Raw genomic sequence first — 22,389 nt, 5'->3', positions numbered from 1 at the left:
TCATGGTCTCCTTGTCTTATGTTACTCCAAATATTTTTTTCCATTATTTCACTGAATACATTTGTTTTTAATTTTTCAATGGAGCGCAAGTAATGTGTATATTGTGTGTGTTTCAATATTTTTGCAGTTATATATATATATATATATATATATATATATATATATATATATATATATATATATATATATATATATTAAAATTTTAATATTAAAAGCAATTTATAAATTATTCGGTTAGTCGTGCGTTGCACGTGCATGCTAACTAGTTATTAAAAAGGCCCCAACTTCTCTTGTTAATGTGGATTTGGCAAAAGAAAAAAAATGTGGATTTGGGTAACCAGGATCAATAAACTGCCCGGTTCACTCCGCATGAACCACGACGCGCTACCAGGCTCCGGCTGGTTGCCTATTTAGCACACGTCGGGTCGCCCGCATGCTCAAGCCAAGCTAGGCCAGTTCGCGCCCCTTCCATCCATCCATGGAAACCGTGCAGGAGAAGCCGGCCCTTGGCTTGGGGAGCCTCGTGAGCAGCCTGCGAGTGGTATACAAGAGCGGGAGGACCAAAGAACTCGCATGGAGGCAGTCGCAGCTCAAGGGGCTCATCAGGCTCCTGACGGAGAAGGAGGAGGAGATCTTCGACGTGCTCCGCGATGACCTCGGCAAGCACCGGACTGAATCCTTCAGGGACGAGGTACATTATAGTACATACATAGACGGTTTGTGCCTCGTTTGGCCAAGTTCTTCCCTGATCTGTGCTGCTCGTCTTTAGGTTGGGGTTCTCGTCAAATCCATCAAGTACACGCTGCAAAACCTGGAGAAATGGGCGGTCCCTGAGAAGGCAAGCCCTCGCCATAGCTTGGAACCTTAATCCGGCTGCTGCTTTGGATATAGGCTTGACTTGTTATTTTCGTCAGTGTAGGCTCCTACGCCGTTGGTTTCTTTTCCGGCGACGGCGCTGGTGTTACCGGAGCCGCTCGGGGTCGTGCTCATTTTCTCCTGCTGGAATTTTCCATTAGGTGACCCTCTTTAATTTGCTCCACACCCCCTCCAGTTTCATTATATCTGTGCTCTCAGTTCTTTATTATCTTCCCAATGAATAAACGAATTCTATCATCTATTTATTGACCGGCAATTCTCATATCCGTATTGACTTATTAATGACTTGACTTAGACCGCCGGTGCCCACTCGAAATCAGAGGGTGCTTGGATACGTTTTAGTTACATGACTAAAAGTAATGAGGCTAAAACTTGCTAGTCTCACCCATGCTTGGATTCAAATATTAAAGAGACTAAAATCAAGTTAATGAGCATTTATTATCCTCCAAACCCTCCAATCCAGAACTTGCATGAGAATTTAAATGAGGAGAGAGAGAACTAATGCACATTTTAGTAGGGGTACCCTTGACTAAAAGATTTTAGCCTCAAAACTAGTTTAGTCTCTCTTTAGTCAGGGTGCTTGTAACTTTAGCCTTTTAAAAAGACTAGTTTTAGTCAGACTAGTTTTAGTCTCTTGGATTCAAACATCCACTCAGTATTAAGCTCTTAAGAAAGTGACGCTGATCTTATATCTACTAACTGAGCGATTTAGGAGGTTTTCTTAATTTGTTTCCTTTTATCTTTTCTTTTCACATGAGTGGTAAGAATGTAAAATAGATCTAAGCCGTTAATTACATTAAATAGTGGATTTGATTAAGAACGTTCGCATGAACAGACGTCATACATCATCTACTCGCAACAAGATACGTTAGACATCATCGGTGTCCTAGCATTCTTTTCGATAGAAATCCATACCATTGCACCTTAGAATTTCTCTCGACCACAGAAGCCTTGGGTAATCCTTCTTTTCGGAAAAAAAAACTACGGATCAATTCTCATTAATAGCAGTGTAGCATCAAAAAGAAGAAGAAAAGAAAACGAAGATGACAGTACGAGCATAACAAACTTTTAAAACGACGATGACAAGCTGTTGCTGTCTCGCTGTACGCTCACATGGTTTACTGCCAAAGTACCTCACATGCTCGTACCTCCTAAGACGAGTGGAACTGTACGATGTGTGAGTTTAAACAACCTTTGCGATGGCAACAAGCTAGGTGTACTCTTATGCACTTGCGATTTTGACAAGTGCGTTCCGTTTCATCGATGCATCTGGTTGGCTGGTCCCTTGAATGATAGATTGATATGAGTAACATCATCTATAGCCAGACTCCTCAATTTTAATCCTTCAAACGCCCGTGGGCGCATTCACGCACGTCCGCAGACGCATCCGAACGGCGTCTCATATTTTGCTCGGTGCATCCACATACTTCATGTCTAAATTCTTAAATTCATACAAAGCTATGCACATCGATCATCCGATACAAATTATTCGAATTTAACAATTTTAAACAAAAGCAAACGATAGCATAGTTCAACCAAACGAACATGCCAAAATAAAATCAATGTCCGACCAACAAGTGCTGTCGGATCACTCACCGGACGAGTTCGTCCATGTGTCCTGCTCCGCCTGGGCATCCATCTCCGCCTACAATCGGGTTTCGTCCTCCGCCTACATCCTAACAACGATCGCCGCATGCATCCTCGCCACCTACTCTTCTGTCGTAGCCATTGCCGCCCTCGCTGCCTCCAACGCTCTATGGTCGTTGATCTCCTTCTTCCTGTCCCCAAGCCATTTTTTAACATGTTCATCCAAAGTGGATTCATCCGCGAGCATAATTTTTGCATCCTGCACGTTGCGTGAGAGTTACAACCTCTCCTTCTCGAGCTCAATATTTCCAAATGTCTGGGCCTTCTCGAGTTCCCATTTGATCGCCGCCTCTTGCTTCTCCAAATTGATCACCTCCCTCTCGATTTGAAGCCGCCTCTCGGCCTTTGTCTGATCACAGTCCATCGTCTCCCTTTGCGCGTCTAACATAACCTTGTACCTCTCCTTTTTCTTGGTCTCCCTTGCCGAAAAAAATACCCGTCCATGTGGATGACATTTTTGTAGCCGCGGCATCACGGGCGGTCGTTGCCTTCTCCCACTTAGTTTCCATGAGTAGCCGGTTATCCTTTGGCACTGTAGCTTTTCCTTTGATGACGACAACGTCGTCATCATTGTCCAACCCAATGGATTGGTGGCAGCTTGAGCCATCATTCCTCTTCTTTCCGGCCTTAATGTCGGCCACAACCTGTTGCCACTTTGGGTTGCCATCCAATAAGAGCCAACAATGGCTAAAAGTAAATGGCCTCTTCTCGGTCTCGTAATACAAACTGGCCTCCACCGTGACCTAGCATACAAAGTACGTATGAGCACAAGAATGAAAAACACATGAACATATTGAAATGACAGTAAGATGAGGCGATCGAATTTACATGAGTTGCCACTCCCATCCCACTTTGCGACTGTTTGGTCACTTGTGAATAGTAACCGACGTACTTGTTCACTTCTCCTTGTATGATCCCCCATCGATGTTGGAGAGATGCCACATTGCGGGTGCTCACGATAGGATTCGGCTCCACATACTCCTTTCGTTCATGATAGTCCTTCAGAATCTTCTCCCAATACGTGCTTCCCTTTTGCTCCGTGCCATTTATTGGATCCAATGCTGCATTTAACCAAGGTTGAACCAACAAGATATCCTCATATCTTGAGAAAGCAAGCCCTCTTGCCTTCGTCATCTTGCCCTTCTTCTTCTTCTTCTTGGTAGGATTGGGATCGGATGTTGCCCCAATCACAAATGTGTCGGTGTTCTCCATTTCATATTCCACATGGGTTGGATCTTCATTCTCATTGATCATATTTGACAAGTATGTCTCCTACACGTTCAATGTTTGCAAGCAATCATCTTGTGCTAACTAGTGAACTATACGAAACATTAATCATTTGATCGGACAGGAGAAAACGTACCCGGTCTTGTTGACACATTTCTCGAACATGTCGTGTGCAGCCCGGGCACTTGGGTTGCCCGTGCTCACCCGCTCCCGAACGAGCTGCGAGGACTCACACTCTTGGACCTACGGCTGCTGCAATGCCGAAAATCTGTCCGGAAGGATCCAGCAGGCCGTCTCATCCTCCTCCTTGGTCTCGATGATGCCGGACGGTACAATCCACGTTAGCGCTTGCATGGATGGGGTAAGGGGAGCCCGGTGCGCCGAGGGAGAAATCTCTTCGATGGCGCCCGCATTTAGCTGTGTGGCCAACTCCCTCTGTGGCAGCCGGCGACGGCGCAGCTCACGGGCGATGTTCTCCGGCTTGCAAGATGAAGTGGAGGAAGGCCTGCCGATTGGACGAGGCAGACTATGTCTCCGTCACGGAGGTCTGGATGGGGTGGAAGACATCACGACGACGGATCGGGACAGGTGGTGAGGCTGGAGAGGAAGGGTGCTGGATGGTGAGGGGTCGGACGCGGGAAATGTTGGCGGGCGGCGGGAGGAGGAGGAAGGGTTTTGAGGATTTGGTGCAATCTGAGATAGGGTCGGGCTGTCGGGTCCGACGTGGCAGGTGTGCCCGAGCGCGCCTAGGTTCCCCCATATACGTCCCATATTTGGGTTGGAAATGGGGGGTGCCGGTCAGCCCGGGGGTTTGAGAGGCCCATCTGTGTCTATTTTTTGTGACTCGGTAGTGATGGGGCGGCATGCGAGGGCTTTTGTGAAGGGTTTGAGTGGTCCGTCTGTAAATGCTCTAAGGGCATTTCCAGCGTCGATCCTCGAATTGTCGCTAAGCATTTGAACCCTGCGCTCCGGACATGTTGTTTCATCTGATGTGGACTTGTATCGACCCGTCAAATCGTGTGAACACTTTTTTTATAAACCGTTGACAAACTCGAGGGGCTTCGCGAGCGTCCGACAACATCCATGCCCACTTCTTGCCATCCTAGCTCACTCAAAACACGCCTCCTTCTTCCGTGCGTGTGACGCCCGGCGTTAGCTACCGCATTCATGTCTATATATGGAATGGCCGCTTCACGTTGAAGCCAACTCTAAATGGATGGGGACTCTCACTGGCTCCGGCATTGAAGCGCCGTCCGCTCCATGCCCAGCTGAGCATGCCTTCCCACCGCATTCAAACAACAACAAGAACAAGAAAGACTTTAGTCCCAAATAAGTTTGGGTAGGCCCCGTCGCATTCAAATGCATCCATTAAATCCGCGCATGTGCTGATAAACCTATTCTGGTCACACGTCCGTTCACGAGCCGACCGACATTAAACATAACGTCACATAAGCTCCTCATGTCGGCTCCATATTTAAAGGAGGCTAAGTGACGGACAAGAATCACACCACTCCTCCGCTCCTCATCACCTCCTTCCACCATTTTCTTCACCCTTTCCATGGCATCCGACGAACAGGAAGAGCAGTTCTCCGACATAAAAGTGGGTTGGGTGGCCCGCCGAGTCCACTGGATACACGAAAAGCAACTCATAGCTCCACCTCCCTCACCAAGCCCGACAGTGCAAGTTGCCGCTTCACAGCTGCACGTGGTTCGACATCTCGCTGGTCCAAGCCAACTCGTGGAGGAGTGGCGTGTTGCTCTTGGCAGACATGCTGTGGAGAACCGCAGAGCGAGCATCGTGGCTATCATAGACGAGGCAGACGTCGTGCCATCCATCGTCAACATTGGCAGAACCATGCCCGGTCGGTGAAGAAAGAAGCCGGCTACACACAGATCAACAAGTCAGTGGCCAGCGCATCCACTTCTGCTGCTAACATCAAGGAAAGACAACATGGGAGGTCGCCGCAGTTTTGTTCCCAGGAAGGCCATTGCACACGAGTCGTCGGCATACACAACTGTGGTCTCGTCCTCTCTCACGGGCCACCGTCGTTCCCTGCCTAAGAAACCGAGCTTGATCCACGCTTCATGAAATAGATGCAACCGTTCCCCTCCTTCTGAAGCACCCCCTTTGTGACTCCACCGAGCGTCGCAGTTCGGCATAGTAAACATAAGGGTGAGGAGTATACCTTCGGGGTTTCCGACACTCTGATGAGCGGGCTGTCAGTCATGAGAAAGACAAAGGGATCCGCTGTGGCCGTCCGTAGACTAGTGTATTGTGTCTGTATCGTGGGAATGAAGCTCCACGTGGCCACACAATGCACATAGTTTTAGTATTTTTGTTAAAATATGTTTAAAATGTAAATATTTTTATCCAATTTGTATGAAATCTATTGTGTTTACATGAATTTTGTCTCGTTAGTTCAAATAGTTATTAAATTGTTGTCCGCGTTGGATGGTAGCCTTTCACATTAGTGTCCGCAAATCGATCCCCTCTATCTGCGGACACATACTTGAGCAAATTTACAAGTTGGCGTTGAAGATGCCCCAAAGCCGTTTCAGTGTTCGTCTTTTTCTCTTCTTCTAACTACATTTCTTTCCAAATTATATGAACAAATGCACTATTGATGATATACATTTTTGAAGAACGGATAATTTATTAATTTTAAGCTGATACCAATTAGCTCTAATTTCTGCAACGACACTATATCAAAACCTACTCGAGACATATTGAGGATGCACAAGATCTAGTTGTCAAAAAGCGAAGAAAAAAAAAACTAAGATCCACTACAATAGTTTTTAAAGAACCCCTAGGCTTTCCCAGCCACAATTGTTTTGTTGACCATAGAGTGCCCTCCACATGCCGTTCCACCATAGAATTAAAATCACAAGAAATGAGGTCAAGCTTGGCGTGAACTCATTTAAGCAGAAGTTGCATGCATTGTTTTTACTTTTGACAAAGGGTGGATCTCATGGATAGGTGATGCATCCATGGAGCGAATAGCAGGGCTGCAATGTTCGAAGCCCTGTACGAAACTTAAAAAGAATGGTCTATTCACTAATGAACAATTATATTGTATATAATATAATATAATATAATATCTTACATAACAATTGAATATAGATTCTAAAAAAAGGAAATAAAAATAATAGCCTAGTCTTGTGTGTTTTCATGCTGAATTACTAGTGTAATCTTTAACAAAGAGGCAAGAACAAATCTCTAACGAGATAACATTCCATGTCAAAAGTTAATTAAAATTTAGGAATTAGGAGTACGGCTGTAGAAGCCAAAGTTAACGAGAAAAGATAACGTCCACATGTATGGGCGTTTGCAAACCGTCCATAAGCATGGATCTGCGTCCATTTGTGATTGCATTAATCTTGTTAATTTTTGACAACCACGTAGGAAGGGGTTGGTGTGTGGGCATTTATCAGTTCGTCCACACGTTTGTTTGGCGCATGCAGAGGTCGCGGCTGCCACCCCGACGTGTGGTGGAACTGGCGTCGCGCCCACACGCCCGCATGCCTGTTAGTTGCCATGTCTTTCCAGTGTTACATGGCAACTGAGTGAAACTTCCGTGCCCACATGCCTATCATTTGTCATGTCTTCTGAGTGTTACATGAAAACTGAGTGAAACTGTCATACCCGCATGCCTGTCAGCTACCATGTCTTCCTAGTATACATGACAACTGAGTCGAACTATCATGCCCGCATGCGTATCAGTTGCCATGTCATCCCAGTGCTACATGGCAACTGAGTGAAACTGTCGTGCCCACATGCCTTTCAGTTGCCATGTCTTCCTAGTGTTACATGGCAACTGAGTGGAACTAGCCGTGCTCGCATGCATGTAAGTTGCCATGTCTTCCCTGTATTACATGGCAACTGAGTGGAACTGTCACGCGGGGGCACGCTGGTCCGCCAGGTGGCAGGCGAGATGTGCGGGTCGCGAGGGCAGGAGGCCGGACGTGTGGACATTAGTTGTTTTGCCGACACGCATGTGTGTGGGCTGTTTTCCTTACACACCACACGGGATGTGTGGGCAACACCCTTTAACACCCACACGTGTGGGCGTTATCGCAGCCCAAGTTAATTAGGAGGACAAGCGAATGGCAGCTTGCTACCTGTTTTGGTGAGAGCAACATGTTGATCTGATGAACTTAATATGAAACGGTAGGCTCGTTGACTCGCCTGTCACCGTGTCATCTGTCGACGACTTTGGATGCGATCGATCTTGATCTGGTCTGGATGTACCGTCTCGCGTGCCTCTACAATTCTATATGCGGTCGACATCCTCCTACCGTATTGATGTGGCTACACAGTTTTTGATCGAGACGCCCACACAATTGCCAGAAAGCCAGCGATCGTCTATTGTCCAACGTATCTAGCAGGCGGCCTGGGAGCGTGCGAGGCTCGATTCAGTGCCCAGGAGGACAAGTGGCACGGTGATATGCTTGCCCCAACGCCCAGGAACTCCAAATGCCCTCTCGACATCCTTTTCAACAGCTTCTTGTCTTTGGAAGTGAAACTTTTTTGGCCTTTTAGGTTAGAGATGGTGCTGACAAGGGTAACCCATGAAGATAGATATCGTTTACCCGATAGTAACCCATGTTGTACTCATGTCAATTGACAGTATAGTGGCAAGGAGGAGCTTTTCCTTCAGACAGCCTCGGAGAGGACGAAGATCGTTGCAGCACATTGATATCATTGTGAGATCCGTTCATGCCAAAGAAAGTGTACCAAATCCAAATATCATGTGATGCAACTGCTTCAAGAATGATGTTCGGCTTCTTAAAATGACCCTAATATTGTCCTTGTAAAGCCTTCGGGCAGTTTTTCCATTTTGAAAGCATGCAGTCAAGAGATCCAAGCAAACCTGGCCATCCTCTTGCTTTTGAGATTGCCAAGAGCCTCTTGGTGTCTGTCACAGTCGGTTCTCTCACGTAATGTGGTTCGAATACCTAGACAACAACAGTTGCAAACGTCACCATGACATCTCTTCGCGTGCTCTCAGACATCCGTAGGTACTGTTGGGACTGGAGAAAAACAATGACCTGCACAAATTCACTAACATGTCAAATATGCACACTACATAGTCCCCTCCACTTGTGATGAACTTTGAGCGCAACTTCAACCAACAAGTAAGCAGCAGAATAACACACACAACATGCACATGTGGCACAAGATTTAACGTGGAAAAACCTCCTCAAGTTGAGGAGTAAAAAACCACAGATGTGCACCGAACGGTCCACACAACTTCACTATGAGAATGATGAGTACAAAGTATTCTCTAGAACCTCTAGAGAGATTTATCAAACACTCTTCACTTCGCCAACCGGCAAGAGATAAAACAACCACAAGAGGCAAGATTTCAACAAAGTAGAGTACACACATCTTTTGTCACCTTCAGTATTTTGCAAAGTGCTATTAAACACCTGAACCAAACAGAACCAAATTTGGCATACAAGTAGACACACAAGTGCCTGGGATTCTCTCAAAGTTTCAGCTCAATCATACACTGATTGCCTAGTCAAACTATTTGTCTCCCAAAACTACTCAGTTATGAAACTGCAACAGTCAGAGCGAACAAAATCACTCTCAAAACTGATGCTCCACTAACCCAATCCTCAAACCAGCTAACCAGATCAAAGTACCCAAAGTAAGGAACGAGCTCACCAAGTTTGGGGTCGATCCAAGCATGCTTGAGCCTCGAATCACTAGGTTGAACACTGTCTAGTCACATGCAGAAAATCTCGACAGAACTTCCACTTCTTCTTCTCCTCTCTCTCACATGTTCTGTTTTACCTTGTGTGCTCTCTCTCACTCCCATGAATGGCAGCCACCAGCAACAGGGGTGGAGTGGCTAGGGTTTTCTTCTTGCTTCCATTCCCTTGGAAGCGCTCTCAATCGTTGGATCCAGCGAGGATCAACAACTGACATGTGTTGGACTTATGGGCTGATGTTGGGCTGCCAACACACCTTCATGTGAAGGGACTTATCCCAACAAACTCCCCTTCCCGACATCATGGAGGGTCTCACTGCCTTCCGGCAGCGATGCCAGTAAGCCAGCAGCATACTTCGAGCTTCTTCCTATCCACCACTTTAGTCAACATATCAGCCCCATTGTCATCGGTGTGAACCTTCTCAAGTTGCATTTGCTTGGAATACAACACATCTCGAATCCAATGATAGAGGACTTCTGTATGCTTAGGCCTCGAATAAAAACTTGCATACTTACTCAAGTGGATAGAACTTTGGTTATCACAAAACAACACATACTTGTCTTGCTTAAAACCAAGCTCACAAGCCAACCGTTTCAGCCACAATAGCTCTTTGCTCGCCTATGTTACTCCAATGAATTCAGCTTGAGTTGTATTAAGTGCCACACACTTTTGCAGCCTATTTTGCCATGACACTTCCCCCCTGGATAGGTAACCAAGTAACCTAAAGTAGACTTCCTTTTGTCAACATCTCCAACCATGTCAGAATCTGAAAAAGCAATCAACTTGGCCTCACCACCACCAAAGCAAAGCTTCAGATTTGTGCTGCCCCGAAGATATCTCAAAATCCACTTCACGACTTCCTAATGAAGTCTTCCTCGATTAGACATAAATCTGCTCACAATACTACGCATGAACAATGTGAGGCTTTGTACACACCATAGCATACATCAAACAACCAACAACCGAAGCATAAGGAATATTTTGCATTTCCTTTTTGTTCTCATCACTAGTAGGATATTACTTTTTCCTCAACTTGAAATGGGATCCTAGTGGACAACTCACAACTTTATCATTCTCCATCCTAAACTTCTAAAGTACCTTCTCGATATACTTCTCTTGAGACAAGTACAACTTGTTGGAATTTCTGTCTCGCTCAATTCTCATTTCGAGAATGTTCTTCCCTCGACCTAAGTCTTTCATGGCAAAACAGTTGCTCAACTCTTTCTTCCACTTAGCAATCCTAGAGACATTCTTCCCGCAATCAGGATATCATAAACATAGAGCAATAATATGATGAAATCATCATCTGAGAACCTCTGAATAAACACACAATGGTCTAAGCTACACTTCTTGTAGCCTTGCTCCCCCATGATAGTTTCAAACTTCATGTATCATTGTCTTGGTGCTTGTTTGAGGCCATAAAGACTTTTCTTCATCTTGCACACATAGTCTTATTTACTTTTCACAATAAATCCCTCAGGTTGCTCCATGTATATTTCTTCCTCCAACTCACCATGAAGGAATGCAATCTTCACAACCATTTTCTCAACCTCCAAGCTGAGACTTGCTGACATGCCAAGGATTACTCTAATGGATGTTATCTTCACAACCGGAGAAAATATCTCATCATAGTTAATGTGTTTTCTCTGGCTAAATCCTTTTACAACTAGCCTGACCTTGTACCTTGGATGTGATGTGTGCCCTTTTTTCTTGATTCCCTAGACCCTCTTGTTCTTCAAAATTTTCTTGCCTTTGGGCAACTTAACCAACTCATAAGTATGATTCTTATGCAATGTATCAATCTCTTCTTGCATAGAATATTTCCACTCCTCCTTATGCTCATCTTCCATTGTGTGTTCAAAGCATCCAGGTTCTGAACCGTCAGATAATAACCCCATGTATTGATCTGAGGGATACCCGTTGGAAGGAATTCAACCTCTGTTGGATCTTCTGAGTGGATCAACTGTTGGACTTTCTGGTGCTTGTGCTTCCTGCTGATCCGAATCATCAACTTCAACATCATAGTCTTGCTGCTATTAGGGAGCACCTTCTTCACCTGCACCACCATGTACATCATATTGTAAATCTTTTTCATCTGCTTCAACTTGCTAAGGAGGTGGAACTGTAGGAACTGGGTCGGAATCAATCATGTCTTGCTGCTTTGAGGAGGAACCTGTCCCTTTATCTTCATAATGTCCTAAATTGTTTCATCTTCTACAAACACAATGTTACAGTTTCTCACAACTTTCCTTGCTATAGGTTCAAACCGCTTGTAGCCAAACTCAGCACCTCCATAGCCAAGAAAGATGCATTGTCATGTCTTCGAATCAAGCTTTGACCTTTCATCTTGAGGAATATAAATAAAGGCCTTGCAACCAAAAATCTTCAGGTGGTCATATGAGACGTCATTGTCATACCAAACCCTGATAGGAACATCTCCCTACAAAGGATAACTTGGTGAGAAATTATTAAGATAAACTGCAGTCATCAAAGCCTCACCACAAAAGTGTTTACATAGCTTTGCACTTGACAGCAAGCATCTAACTCTCTCCACAAATTGTCATGTTCATCCTCTCAGCAAGACCATCCAGTTGTGGTTTCTTAGAGGGGGTAAATTGATGTATAATACCACTCTTCTCCTCCATTATCAGTGCGAATGCACTTGATCTTCTTCTCAATTTCTCTGTCAACTAAGGTTTGCAATTTCTTGAATACACCTAGTACTTGATTTTGGTCCTCAAAGTAAAGGCCCAAACTTTCCTGTAAAATTAATCAATAAAAGTCACAATGTACTTAGCACCACCAAGAGATGTGACTGACATTTTGCAAACATCGGAATGTATCAAGTCCAGATTCTTGTGCTTCTTGTGAGGAGGTAGAGTCTTGAAGACAACTCTTTGTTGCTTCCCTGCTAGACATTTTGAACATTTCTTGATGTGAACTCCTTTCACACCCTTCAACAAATATTCCTTCACTAGCACTGTCACCCCTTCTCACTCATGTGCCCAAGTCTCTTGTGACATAGAGCACAATGATCACCCTTCTCTAGTGCATTGATGTAACGTCCAAGATACGGTCCTACCCTTATTTTGGCGCGAGGGCCTCGACAAGGGTATAAACGCATCTCGTTGTTTTGCAAGAATGGATATCGTTACAAGTACATGTACTTAAAACAAGAGTATAGGGAGTTGGCTTAAACTCGCCACAAGCTACATCAGAGTCACATCAGTACAATACATACAATCATCATGAAGAAGAGCAGGGTACGTCTACGAGCGAAAACAAACAATAAAAGAACAACGTCCATCCTTGCTATCCCAGGCTGCCGGCCTGGAACCCATCCTAGATCAACGAAGAAGAAGAAGAAGAAACTCCAAATGAACAATCATCGTGCTCACGTCTTAATGTCCTTTACCTGTACCTGCAACTGGTGTTGTAGTAACCTAGGAGCCACATAGGACTCAGCAATCTCATTTCCAAAGGTATCAAGACTAGCAAAGCTTAATGGGTGAGGTATGGTTAAGTGGTGAGGCTGCAGCAAACGACTAAGCATTTATTTGAGGTGGCTAACTTACGAGTACAAGAATAAAAGAGGGGGGATGATCTACGCATAGAGGACGTGAACTACTGATGATCAAATGAATGATCCTGAACACCTACTTACGTCAGACATGACCCCACCGTGTCCTCGATCAGAGAAGGAGCTCACGATAGAGAAAATCACGGTTACACATTAGTTGGAAAGTTTTAATTAAGTTAACTTCAAGTTATCTAGAACCGGTTGTTAAACAAAGTTTCCATGTTGCCACATAACCGCGGGCACGGCTTTCGGAAAGATTTAACCCTGCAGGGGTGCTCCAACTAGTCCATCACAAACTACCACACGTTGGGACGGAAGGACCTTGATCACGGAAACCCGTGATCTCCTCGGGTTCTTATTGGAAATCCTGAACCTCGAGATAACCCAAAGCATTCTCGGAATCCCTCGCACAAGAAGCTCGAGAAAGGTAAAACAAGTACAACAAGGCCACCCGACGTGCCGACAATCCCAATCGGAGCCGCGTATCTCGTTCTTAGGGCACAATCGGATGAGCGCTGCATACAGTGGCCTGATAGAAATCACCCGAGTTGCCCCGGGTTGGCCCCACACACGACTCTGTTTTGGACCAGCACCATCAGCACTGGTCGTTCCTGTATTATGTTGAATTACTCCTCGAGTAGCGCTAACTCCTTATGCGTCACATTAATATCAGTATTATTATGTTGGGAAAATATAGTACTGATGTTGAGCCTTGCCACATGAGCTTTATCCCAAAACGAAAGTCAAGGGGGTCCCCATAAAACCCCCAAGCATGTTAGGAGCGCTCATTTATGGAACATAACACCGGTAACCGAAACTAAGGCGGAAAAGGTGGAACAAAACACCATGCTAGAAAGCCAATCCTTCTACCTTTTACAAAGTATATAGGTGCATTAAATTAAATAGCAATAATAGGGTGATATAACAAGGAGCACATGCTATCACATGGAAGCAACTGTACCTACAACTAGCAACACTAACACATGGTTAAGCAAGCGGTAACATAGCCAATCAGTGGTTTCCTAGGTTGTGATCAGGTTGAAGGTTTTCATGGAAATGTTGAGAGACTGACATTTAAGTGGTAGGCAGCGAGATATAGCGAAAGAAATGAGACAACTAGCATGGCAATGATAGTAATGATATCTAGGGAAATGATCATCTTGCCTGAGATCCCGCTTGGAAGAACGACTCCGTGAAGCAAACGAACCGACGTAGTCGAACGGATCCTCACATTCCAACACGCTTGCGGAACTCTGTCGCGAAGAAGCAAACCGGAAACAATAATCAACACACTAAATACACCACGACACAAGCATAACAAATATGATGCACACCCTAATATGATGCATGTCGAGTTTAAATTATGCAAGGCACAACATGACAATTCACAACACTGAAACACTACACGTTAAGTGAAGCTCAGTATGCAACGAGTTGCATATTGACGAAACTCCACGTTTATTAACACAACTATATTAAAATGTTGTTAACATGGCAAGGGATGAAGCACAAATAATCTACCTATCTAGGCTTTTTAAATGAGGCCGGAAAGGACATATAGCATCTCCAAAAGGACCTTCTGTTTTAAATTCTAATCTATCTAGAATTGTCCTAATCACCTTTTATGTTTGTTAGACGTGAAAATAAAGTGGTTCACGTGATTCTACTCGTCGTTCTAGTCCATTTACATATATGACTCATCTCCAACGGAGCTACGGTTAATTAACTACCTAAACCGTTTCTATCATGGAATGACACACAAAACAAGGCTAACAGTATAAAACATGTATGAGAGTTGGATAATATTAATCTACACAAAATTTTAGCCAAGTTACATATATAACTTGTCGCGATCCGACGCACGGATTTAAAACTACGACTGTTTAAAAATACTGCATTTTACTAAAATTAAAGAAAATCGCAGGTGCTTAAAAAAACACTACTAGGCCGAATCTACCCTACACGGGCCTAACAGGGCATGGCGCAAGTTAATAAAAATGCGCTCGAGTGGGGAATAGCGCTCGGGGTGCTCACCTCGGCCCAGAGGCCGGATCTAGAGGGGACGAGGCCGAGCTGGGCCGCTCGGGAAGATGGGTCGGCGAGCGCCTCGGCTAGGCAGGGGAGAAACGGGCCGGCTGGGCTGGGGTGCTGCGGCCCAGACCAATGCGAACACGGAGGCGCTTCCTCCTCCCGATCCCGATAGGACCGAGGACGAGGGCGGCGGTGCCAACTTCGAACTCCGACAGACGGCAGTGAGGCAGGGGCGAGGGACCGGCGATGGACGGGCCAGATCCGAGGGTGGCGTGGTCGAGGCGGCCGGATGCGACTGGCGGTGGCCTTGAGGTGGCAGCGCAGAGCTTGGGCGGCGGTGGGCTGGAGAGGATCTGCGCGGGGCGGCTCGGGGCGATGGACGACGGATCTACAACGATGGGCCTCGGTTGGAGCGGCGACCTGCAGGCTGCGGGGAAGCTGCGCGAGATCCGGCGCGAGGCTGGTCGGGCAGCCAGGGGAGCTTGGGGATGCGAAACTCCTTGGTTGGTGGCGGCGGCTCTATCCAGGCCCGTGGCGGGCCTCGGATGGGCCTGGCGGTCCCCTGATGGGTGAGGAAAGAGGAGGAGGTGGAAGTGGCGGCTGGCTGTTGGGGGGCACGACAAACGATGCTATGGTTAGGGTTTGGTCATCTAGGAAGGGTTAGCCTTCCTTTTATAGTCGGGGTAGCTAGGGTTTACTATTTGGGGTGTTTTTGGACCCTCCTCGATTGGACGGCTCCAGTTGCACCCTAGGGTTAGGTGGCTGTGTTAGAGGAGCTAGGTGGGGAAGAGAGGGAATAATTGTGCGGCCCGTGATAGAGTTTTACAAACCGAAAACGTCCGATGTTAAGTCGATGACGGTGCCGCTACGGTCAACCGTTCGGCTATCAAACAGACGCTGATTGCGATGAAATTTGGCAGGTGGTCTACCTACACTATAGTAAGACCGCACGCCAAGTTTCAACCCAATCCGAGAATATTTTCCGGACACTATTAAAAACAATATTTTATCGATGCTGCGGGTGCGTGCGTGTGTGGTCGGGCTCAAAACGGACAACGACGAACACAGAGAGAGCCGGCAACTAATAACGCATGCAGGTTTTGAAAACTGGCGGCAACGGAGTGCTGAAGCAATGCATATGATGCGCATGATGCGATGATGAATGCGACACACAAACGAACCACACGACGAGAACGGAATAAAAGGGGAATCTTCTGGAGCATCGGTCTCGGGTTGTCACAACTCTATACACTAACAAGAGATCTCGCCCCGAGATGAAAGAATGAAAGGGGGGAGAGGATGAGAAAGCAATAGGTAAAACTTAGCCGTTTCTTTGACAAACAAGTGAAACCAGCGATCCTTGAAGGTTGCAAGGGATGAAGAATGATATGAGAAAAAGGCAAGAATTCACATGAAATTTCGGCAACACTTCGGTAGGAAATTGAGGACAAAAATTATAAGATGGCAAGACCTTGAGAAGATTCACAAGAAACTAACTAAATTGATAAGCAATGAAAGAACATGATCTTGATAGAACAATATGATATATTGAAGAGAGCAACATCACCACAACTCTGGAACAAGAGAATAGAAACTAGATCTTTGAGAAGAAACAATGAAGAATAGAATGACAATTTCCATCACAATTGAATTGAAGAGCGGCCTAACAGAAGAATTGAATGGAGTTGTTGGAAATCAACAACGAAAGAACAAGCTTGTTGTGGGCTTATGGAAACCATTTCAAAATAGTGAGGTGACAAGCAGCCAGCGACAGAAACAAGGATTGATTGGATGCAACAAGAAAGGCAAAACTTCTTACACCGAGAGGACACATTGAAAACTTGGATCAACAATAATCACCATAATAGCAACAATCCATAGAAAAGGCTTTAGGTGAAGTCTAATCCAAGATAACTCAATGAAGAAACCATGGGTTAAAAATCTCATGATCAAAGGATTTGGTGGGTTTACATAATTAATTGTTGAAACAAATTCTCTTCGAGACTCCTCCACTAACAAGAACGTATAACACCACCTCAAAGGATAAAGGAAAAGATGGAGCAGTTGGGAAAATAATTGATATCATGAGCCACTCCGGAAGAAGAATTGAAATCACTATGAAACAAGAATAAGAATTATGTTATGCTTATCCTTCATCAAGTTAATATGATGACAAGCAACGGATTTAGCATACCACTTATTCTTCTTGAAAAGATTGAGTAGGGACATGATCACAAACTTGAAGAAGTCTTCAAAGAGACACCGGTAAGAATTGGAATGAATGGGGATACATGAGAATGAAGAGATCATGAACCACCTGAGAGAAAAACTTGAACATGGCATCGGAATAATTGAAAGACGAACAAAGAGACAATAACCGAGTAGAATTTGAGAATGAAAGTTGAAAGGTGAGGATGAAGAAATCTTCTGAAATGATGGACTTCGGATGATCAAGAAATGAAAACAACTGAGAAATGCACTCGATAGACATGGAAGGAATTCTCATGATTGGAAACAATTCAAGATGATAACACAGAGCTGAAATGATGAATCTTCAAGAGAATGGACCAAGATTTTGAGAAAAACATTCCTCCGGTCTTCGAAGCTGAAAATGATGATGAGACCACCACCAAGAATAACTGAGACACACTGGTATAAGAAAAAGGAAAAGTTGAGCTAATGATGAAAATGAATTTGAAACGATCTTGGAGAAGGGATATATCTGATGAAATTCATACTTACATCATAGCTGAAAAGAATTAGGGATCTCCAGAAAAGATTAGAAGAGCCAGATAAGATCCTGTGAGAAACTTGTGGGTTATGAGCCCACTCAAAAGAAACATCGTTGAAATGATTGCTCAGAAAGAGAGATACTGCACTGGTATAACTGAAAACTTGATGAGGTTGGGAACCTCAAAATAATTAAAAGGATTGAGAACAAGAAATCTAAGATATCTTGGACAACACAGATAGAACAGAGATAGATGAATAACAAGAGAGGCTTGATAAGAATTTTCAACATGGGAACGAATTTAAAGGATGAAAAGGATATGATTAACACAGATAACTTGAATTGAATTCACTGGAAAAGAGAAAACGAATGAAAAATGATGAACTCGGAACTCTTGAGAATCTTCACAATGAATCGCCGGAAACAATACAGAGGAAAATAGAGCGGAAGCATTGATTAAAAGAAAGGCACTTGGATGATAACTAAATCATTGGACAAAAATGGAGGGAAGGAGGGAGAAACAAAGACAACTTGGGACAGATGAGATGAACTCCGAAAAGAAATGAGAGATTGATCTTGCAAAATTGGAGAGGATTGAATCCACTTGAAGAGAAGCACACCGGGTGAAAAGAATTGACGAGACAATTTGATTGAGCAAAAGAATCATCATTCCCATACAAATATGAGAACACCTCTTGTAAAAGATATGAAATCACCATTTGACATTGAAGCAACTCGAATTCCCATACTCCAACAAAACAAAGGATGAAGCTTACGAAACAAGCCGGAACAAATTTATGACAGAGATTACATTCGATATTTTCATGGATGAGGTTCGCACGGGATCTATCTTACAACAACCATCATGTACAAGGCAGTGCACACAACATACAAAGTGTCCCTGAGTCGTAGCAAGCTACAAGGACTCTTTAAGACACAACGAGAACCGTTGTAAGACGACCGTGAAAAACGAATCCGCTAGATGTTGAACCCCAACTTCACATCATGCATCAGTTGGAAGATTGTCCTATAAGTAACTACTTGAATTCCCACCTAAGAACTCCCAAAATTTTCTGGTCATGCAATCGGGTCCACGGATACAAGGAGTAAAATTTCACTCAACTCCTAGCATCTAACCCGCCAAGTGTATCACATCCGTCAATACATAACCAGAGATCTCGGAAACTCATCTATCTCACACCCTCGTAATCACAACGATAACAAGTACGACAGTACCCCCGAACTCTCCGCACCAGTACTGGGGATGTTGGGGTTATCTCGCCGCTACCAGTATTGAAGAAATTTCGAACATCCTTCGTCGTGAGATACTAAGAAATCTGAACGATAACGATGTGCTCAAGAACCCCTTGGAGCTCAACTCCCCGGAATAAAATCAACACAGCAGGAGGCACCAAGACAGAACTCCATCACATCAACATCATATAGATTCCAAAAATATCCGCATGATCCTAAAAAAAATTGAGTGAGAAGAGGAGTAGAATTAAAATTCTTACGTCAAGATTCCTCACCAGAGCATAGAAGAGCAGAAAAAAGAATCCTACTCTCCGATATATAACTAGACTCAAAGCAGTTTTTTTACTAGACTCAACTCGCCCATGTTCGATCAATCAAGGTGGATCCTAGGTCGGTATTGCTCCGATAGAAACTTGTAACACCCAAGATGTGGTCCTATCCTTATTTTCGTGCGACGTCCTCGACAAGGGTGTAAACGCATCTCGTCGTTTCGCAAGAACGGATATCATTACAAGTACATGTACTGAAAATATGAGTATATGGAGTTGCCTTACACTCGCCACAAGCTACATCAAAGTCACATTAGTACAATACATACAATCATCGTTAAGAAGAGCAGGGTCCATCTACGGATGAAAAAAAACGATAAAAGAACGATGTCCATCCTTGCTATCCCAGGCTGTCGGCCTGAAACCCATCCTAGATCGACGAAGAAGAAGAAGAAGAAAGTCCAAATGAACAATCATCGCGCTCACTTCTTAATATCCTTTACCTGTACGTGCAACTCGTGTCGTAGTAATATGTGAGCCATATAGGACTCAGCAATCTCATTTCCAAAGGTATCAAGACTAGCAAAGCTTAATGGGTGAGGTATGGTTAAGTGGTGAGGCTGCATCAAGCGACTAAGCATTTATTTGAGGTGGCTAACTTACGAGTACAAGAATAAAAGAGGGGGGTGATCTACACATAGCAGACGTGAACTACTGATGATCAAATGAATGATCTTGATCACCTACTTACGGCATACATAACCCCACCGTGTCCTCAATCGGAGAAGGAGCTCACGAAAGAGACAATCACGGTTACGCACTCATTTGGTAAGTTTTAATTAAGTTAACTTCAAGTTATCTAGAACCGGATGTTAAACAAAGTTCCCACGTTGCCACATAACCACGGGCACGACTTCCCGAAAGATTTAACCCTGCAGGGGTGCTCCAACTAGTCCATCACAAACTACCACACGCTTCGATGGAAGGACCTCGATCAGGGAAACCCGTGATCTCCTCTGGTTCATATTGGAAAACCTCAACCTCGAGAAAATCCAAAGCATCCTTGGAATCCCTTGCACAAGACGCTCGAGAAAGGTAAAACAAGTCCAGCAAGGCCGCCCGACGTGCCGACAATCCCGATAGGAGCCGCGTATCTCGTTCTCAGGGCATAATCGGATGAGCGCTGCATACAGTGGTCTGATAGAAATCACCCAAGTTGCCCCGGGTTGGCCCCGCACACGACTCTGTTTAGGACCAGCACCATCAACACTGGCCATCCGTGTATTATGTTGAATTACTCCTCGGGTAGCGCTAACTCCCTATGCGTCACATTAATATCAGTATTATTATGTTGAGCAAATATAGTACCAATGTTGGGCCTTGCTAGATGAGCTTTATCCCAAGTCAAGGGGGTCCCCATAACAACCCCAAGCATGTTAGGAGCGCTCATTTATGGAACATAACACCGGTAGCCGAAACTAAGGCAACAAAGGTGGAACAAAACACCAGGCTAGAAAGCCAAGCCTTCCACATTTTACAAAGTATATAGGTGCATTAAATTAAATAGCAATAGTAGGGTGATATAACAAGGAACCTATGTTATCACATGGAAGCAACTGCACCTACAACTAGCAACGCTAACACATGGTTAAGCAAGCGGTAACATAGCCAATCAGTGGTTTGCTAGGTTGTGATCAAGTTGAAGGTTTTCATGGAAATGTTGAGAGGCTGACATTTAAGTGGTAGGCAGCGAGACATAGTGAAAGAAACGAGACAACTAGCATGGCAATGATTGTAATGATATCTGGGGAAATGGTCATCTTGTCTGAGATCCCGCTTGGAAGAAGAAAGACTCCGTGAAGCAGACAAACCGACGTAGTCGAACGGATCCTCACATTCCGACACGCTTGCGGAACTCTATCACGACGAAGCAAACCGGAAACATGAATCAACACACGAAATACACCACGACACAAGCACAACCAATATGATGCACACCCTAATATGATGCATATCGAGTTTAAATTATGCAAGGCACGGCATGACCATTCACAACAGTCAAACACTACATGTTAAGTGAAGCTCAATATGCAACGAGTTGCATATTGACGAAACTCCACGTTTAATTATTTAGTTAACTCCCGTTTATTAACACATCAGTATTAAAATGTTGTTTACATGGCAAGGAGTGAAGCACAAATAATCTACCAATCTAGGCATTTTAAATGAGGCCAGAAACGACATATAGCATCTCCGATAGGACCCCATATGTTAAATTATAATATGTCTAGATTTTACCTAATCAACTTTTATGTTTGTTAAACGGAAAAATAAAATGGTTCACGTGATTCTACTCGTCATTCTAGTCCATTTACATATATGAGTCATCTCCAACGGAGCTACGGTTAATTAACTACGACCTAAACCGTTTCTTTCACGACACAACACGCAAAACGAGGCAAACAACAAGGCTAACACCTTTAAACATGCATGGAACTTGGAAAATATCAATCTACACGAAATTCTAGACAAGTTACATATATAACTCGTGCGACCCTACGCACGGATTTAAAACTACGGTCGTTTGAAAATATTGCATTTTACTGAAATTAAAGAAAATCAGAGGTGCTTAAAAAACACTACTAGGCCGAATCTGCCCTACACTGGCCTAATAGGTCATGGCGCAAGTTAATAAAAATGTGCACGAGAAAGGAATAGGGCTCGGTTGTTCACCTCGGCCCAGAGGCCGGATCTGGAGGGGACGAGGCCTAGCTGGGCCGCTCGGGAAGATGGGCCCGCGAGCCCCTGGGCTAGGCAGGGGCGAAGCGAGTCGGCTGGGTCAGGGCGCTACATCCCAGACCAACGCGAATGCGGATGCGCTTAGTCATCCTGATCCCGATAGGACCAAGGACGAGGGCGGCGGCGGCGGCTTCGAACTCCAGCACACGGCAGCGAGGCAGGGGCGAGGGACCGGCGAGGGACGGGCCAGATCCGAGAGTGGCGCAGTCGCAGCGGCGGGATCCGACTAGTGGCGGCCTTGAGGTGGCGGCGCAGAG

At 44.8% G+C, this 22,389-nt stretch overlaps 1 protein-coding gene across 1 annotated transcript in view; it reads left to right on the top strand.

Annotated features, from left to right (window-relative positions):
- The first annotated feature begins 384 nt into the window (after nucleotides 1-384).
- Nucleotides 385-22,389, top strand: part of LOC123403936 (aldehyde dehydrogenase family 3 member F1-like) — a 29,682-nt gene continuing 7,677 nt past the window's right edge. The window contains exons 1-3 of the mRNA XM_045097843.1: nucleotides 385-691; nucleotides 770-838; nucleotides 920-1,016. Coding sequence (XP_044953778.1) covers nucleotides 479-691; nucleotides 770-838; nucleotides 920-1,016 — 379 coding nt within the window. The 5' untranslated portion in view covers nucleotides 385-478. The remainder of the gene's footprint in view (nucleotides 692-769; nucleotides 839-919; nucleotides 1,017-22,389) is intronic.

Source organism: Hordeum vulgare, chromosome 6H (assembly GCF_904849725.1).
Source record: "Hordeum vulgare subsp. vulgare chromosome 6H, MorexV3_pseudomolecules_assembly, whole genome shotgun sequence".
NCBI classification, from domain to species: Eukaryota; Viridiplantae; Streptophyta; class Magnoliopsida; order Poales; family Poaceae; genus Hordeum; species Hordeum vulgare.
Note: the sequence above shows the minus strand (reverse complement) of the source record. Positions and strands in the feature narration are given on the sequence as shown.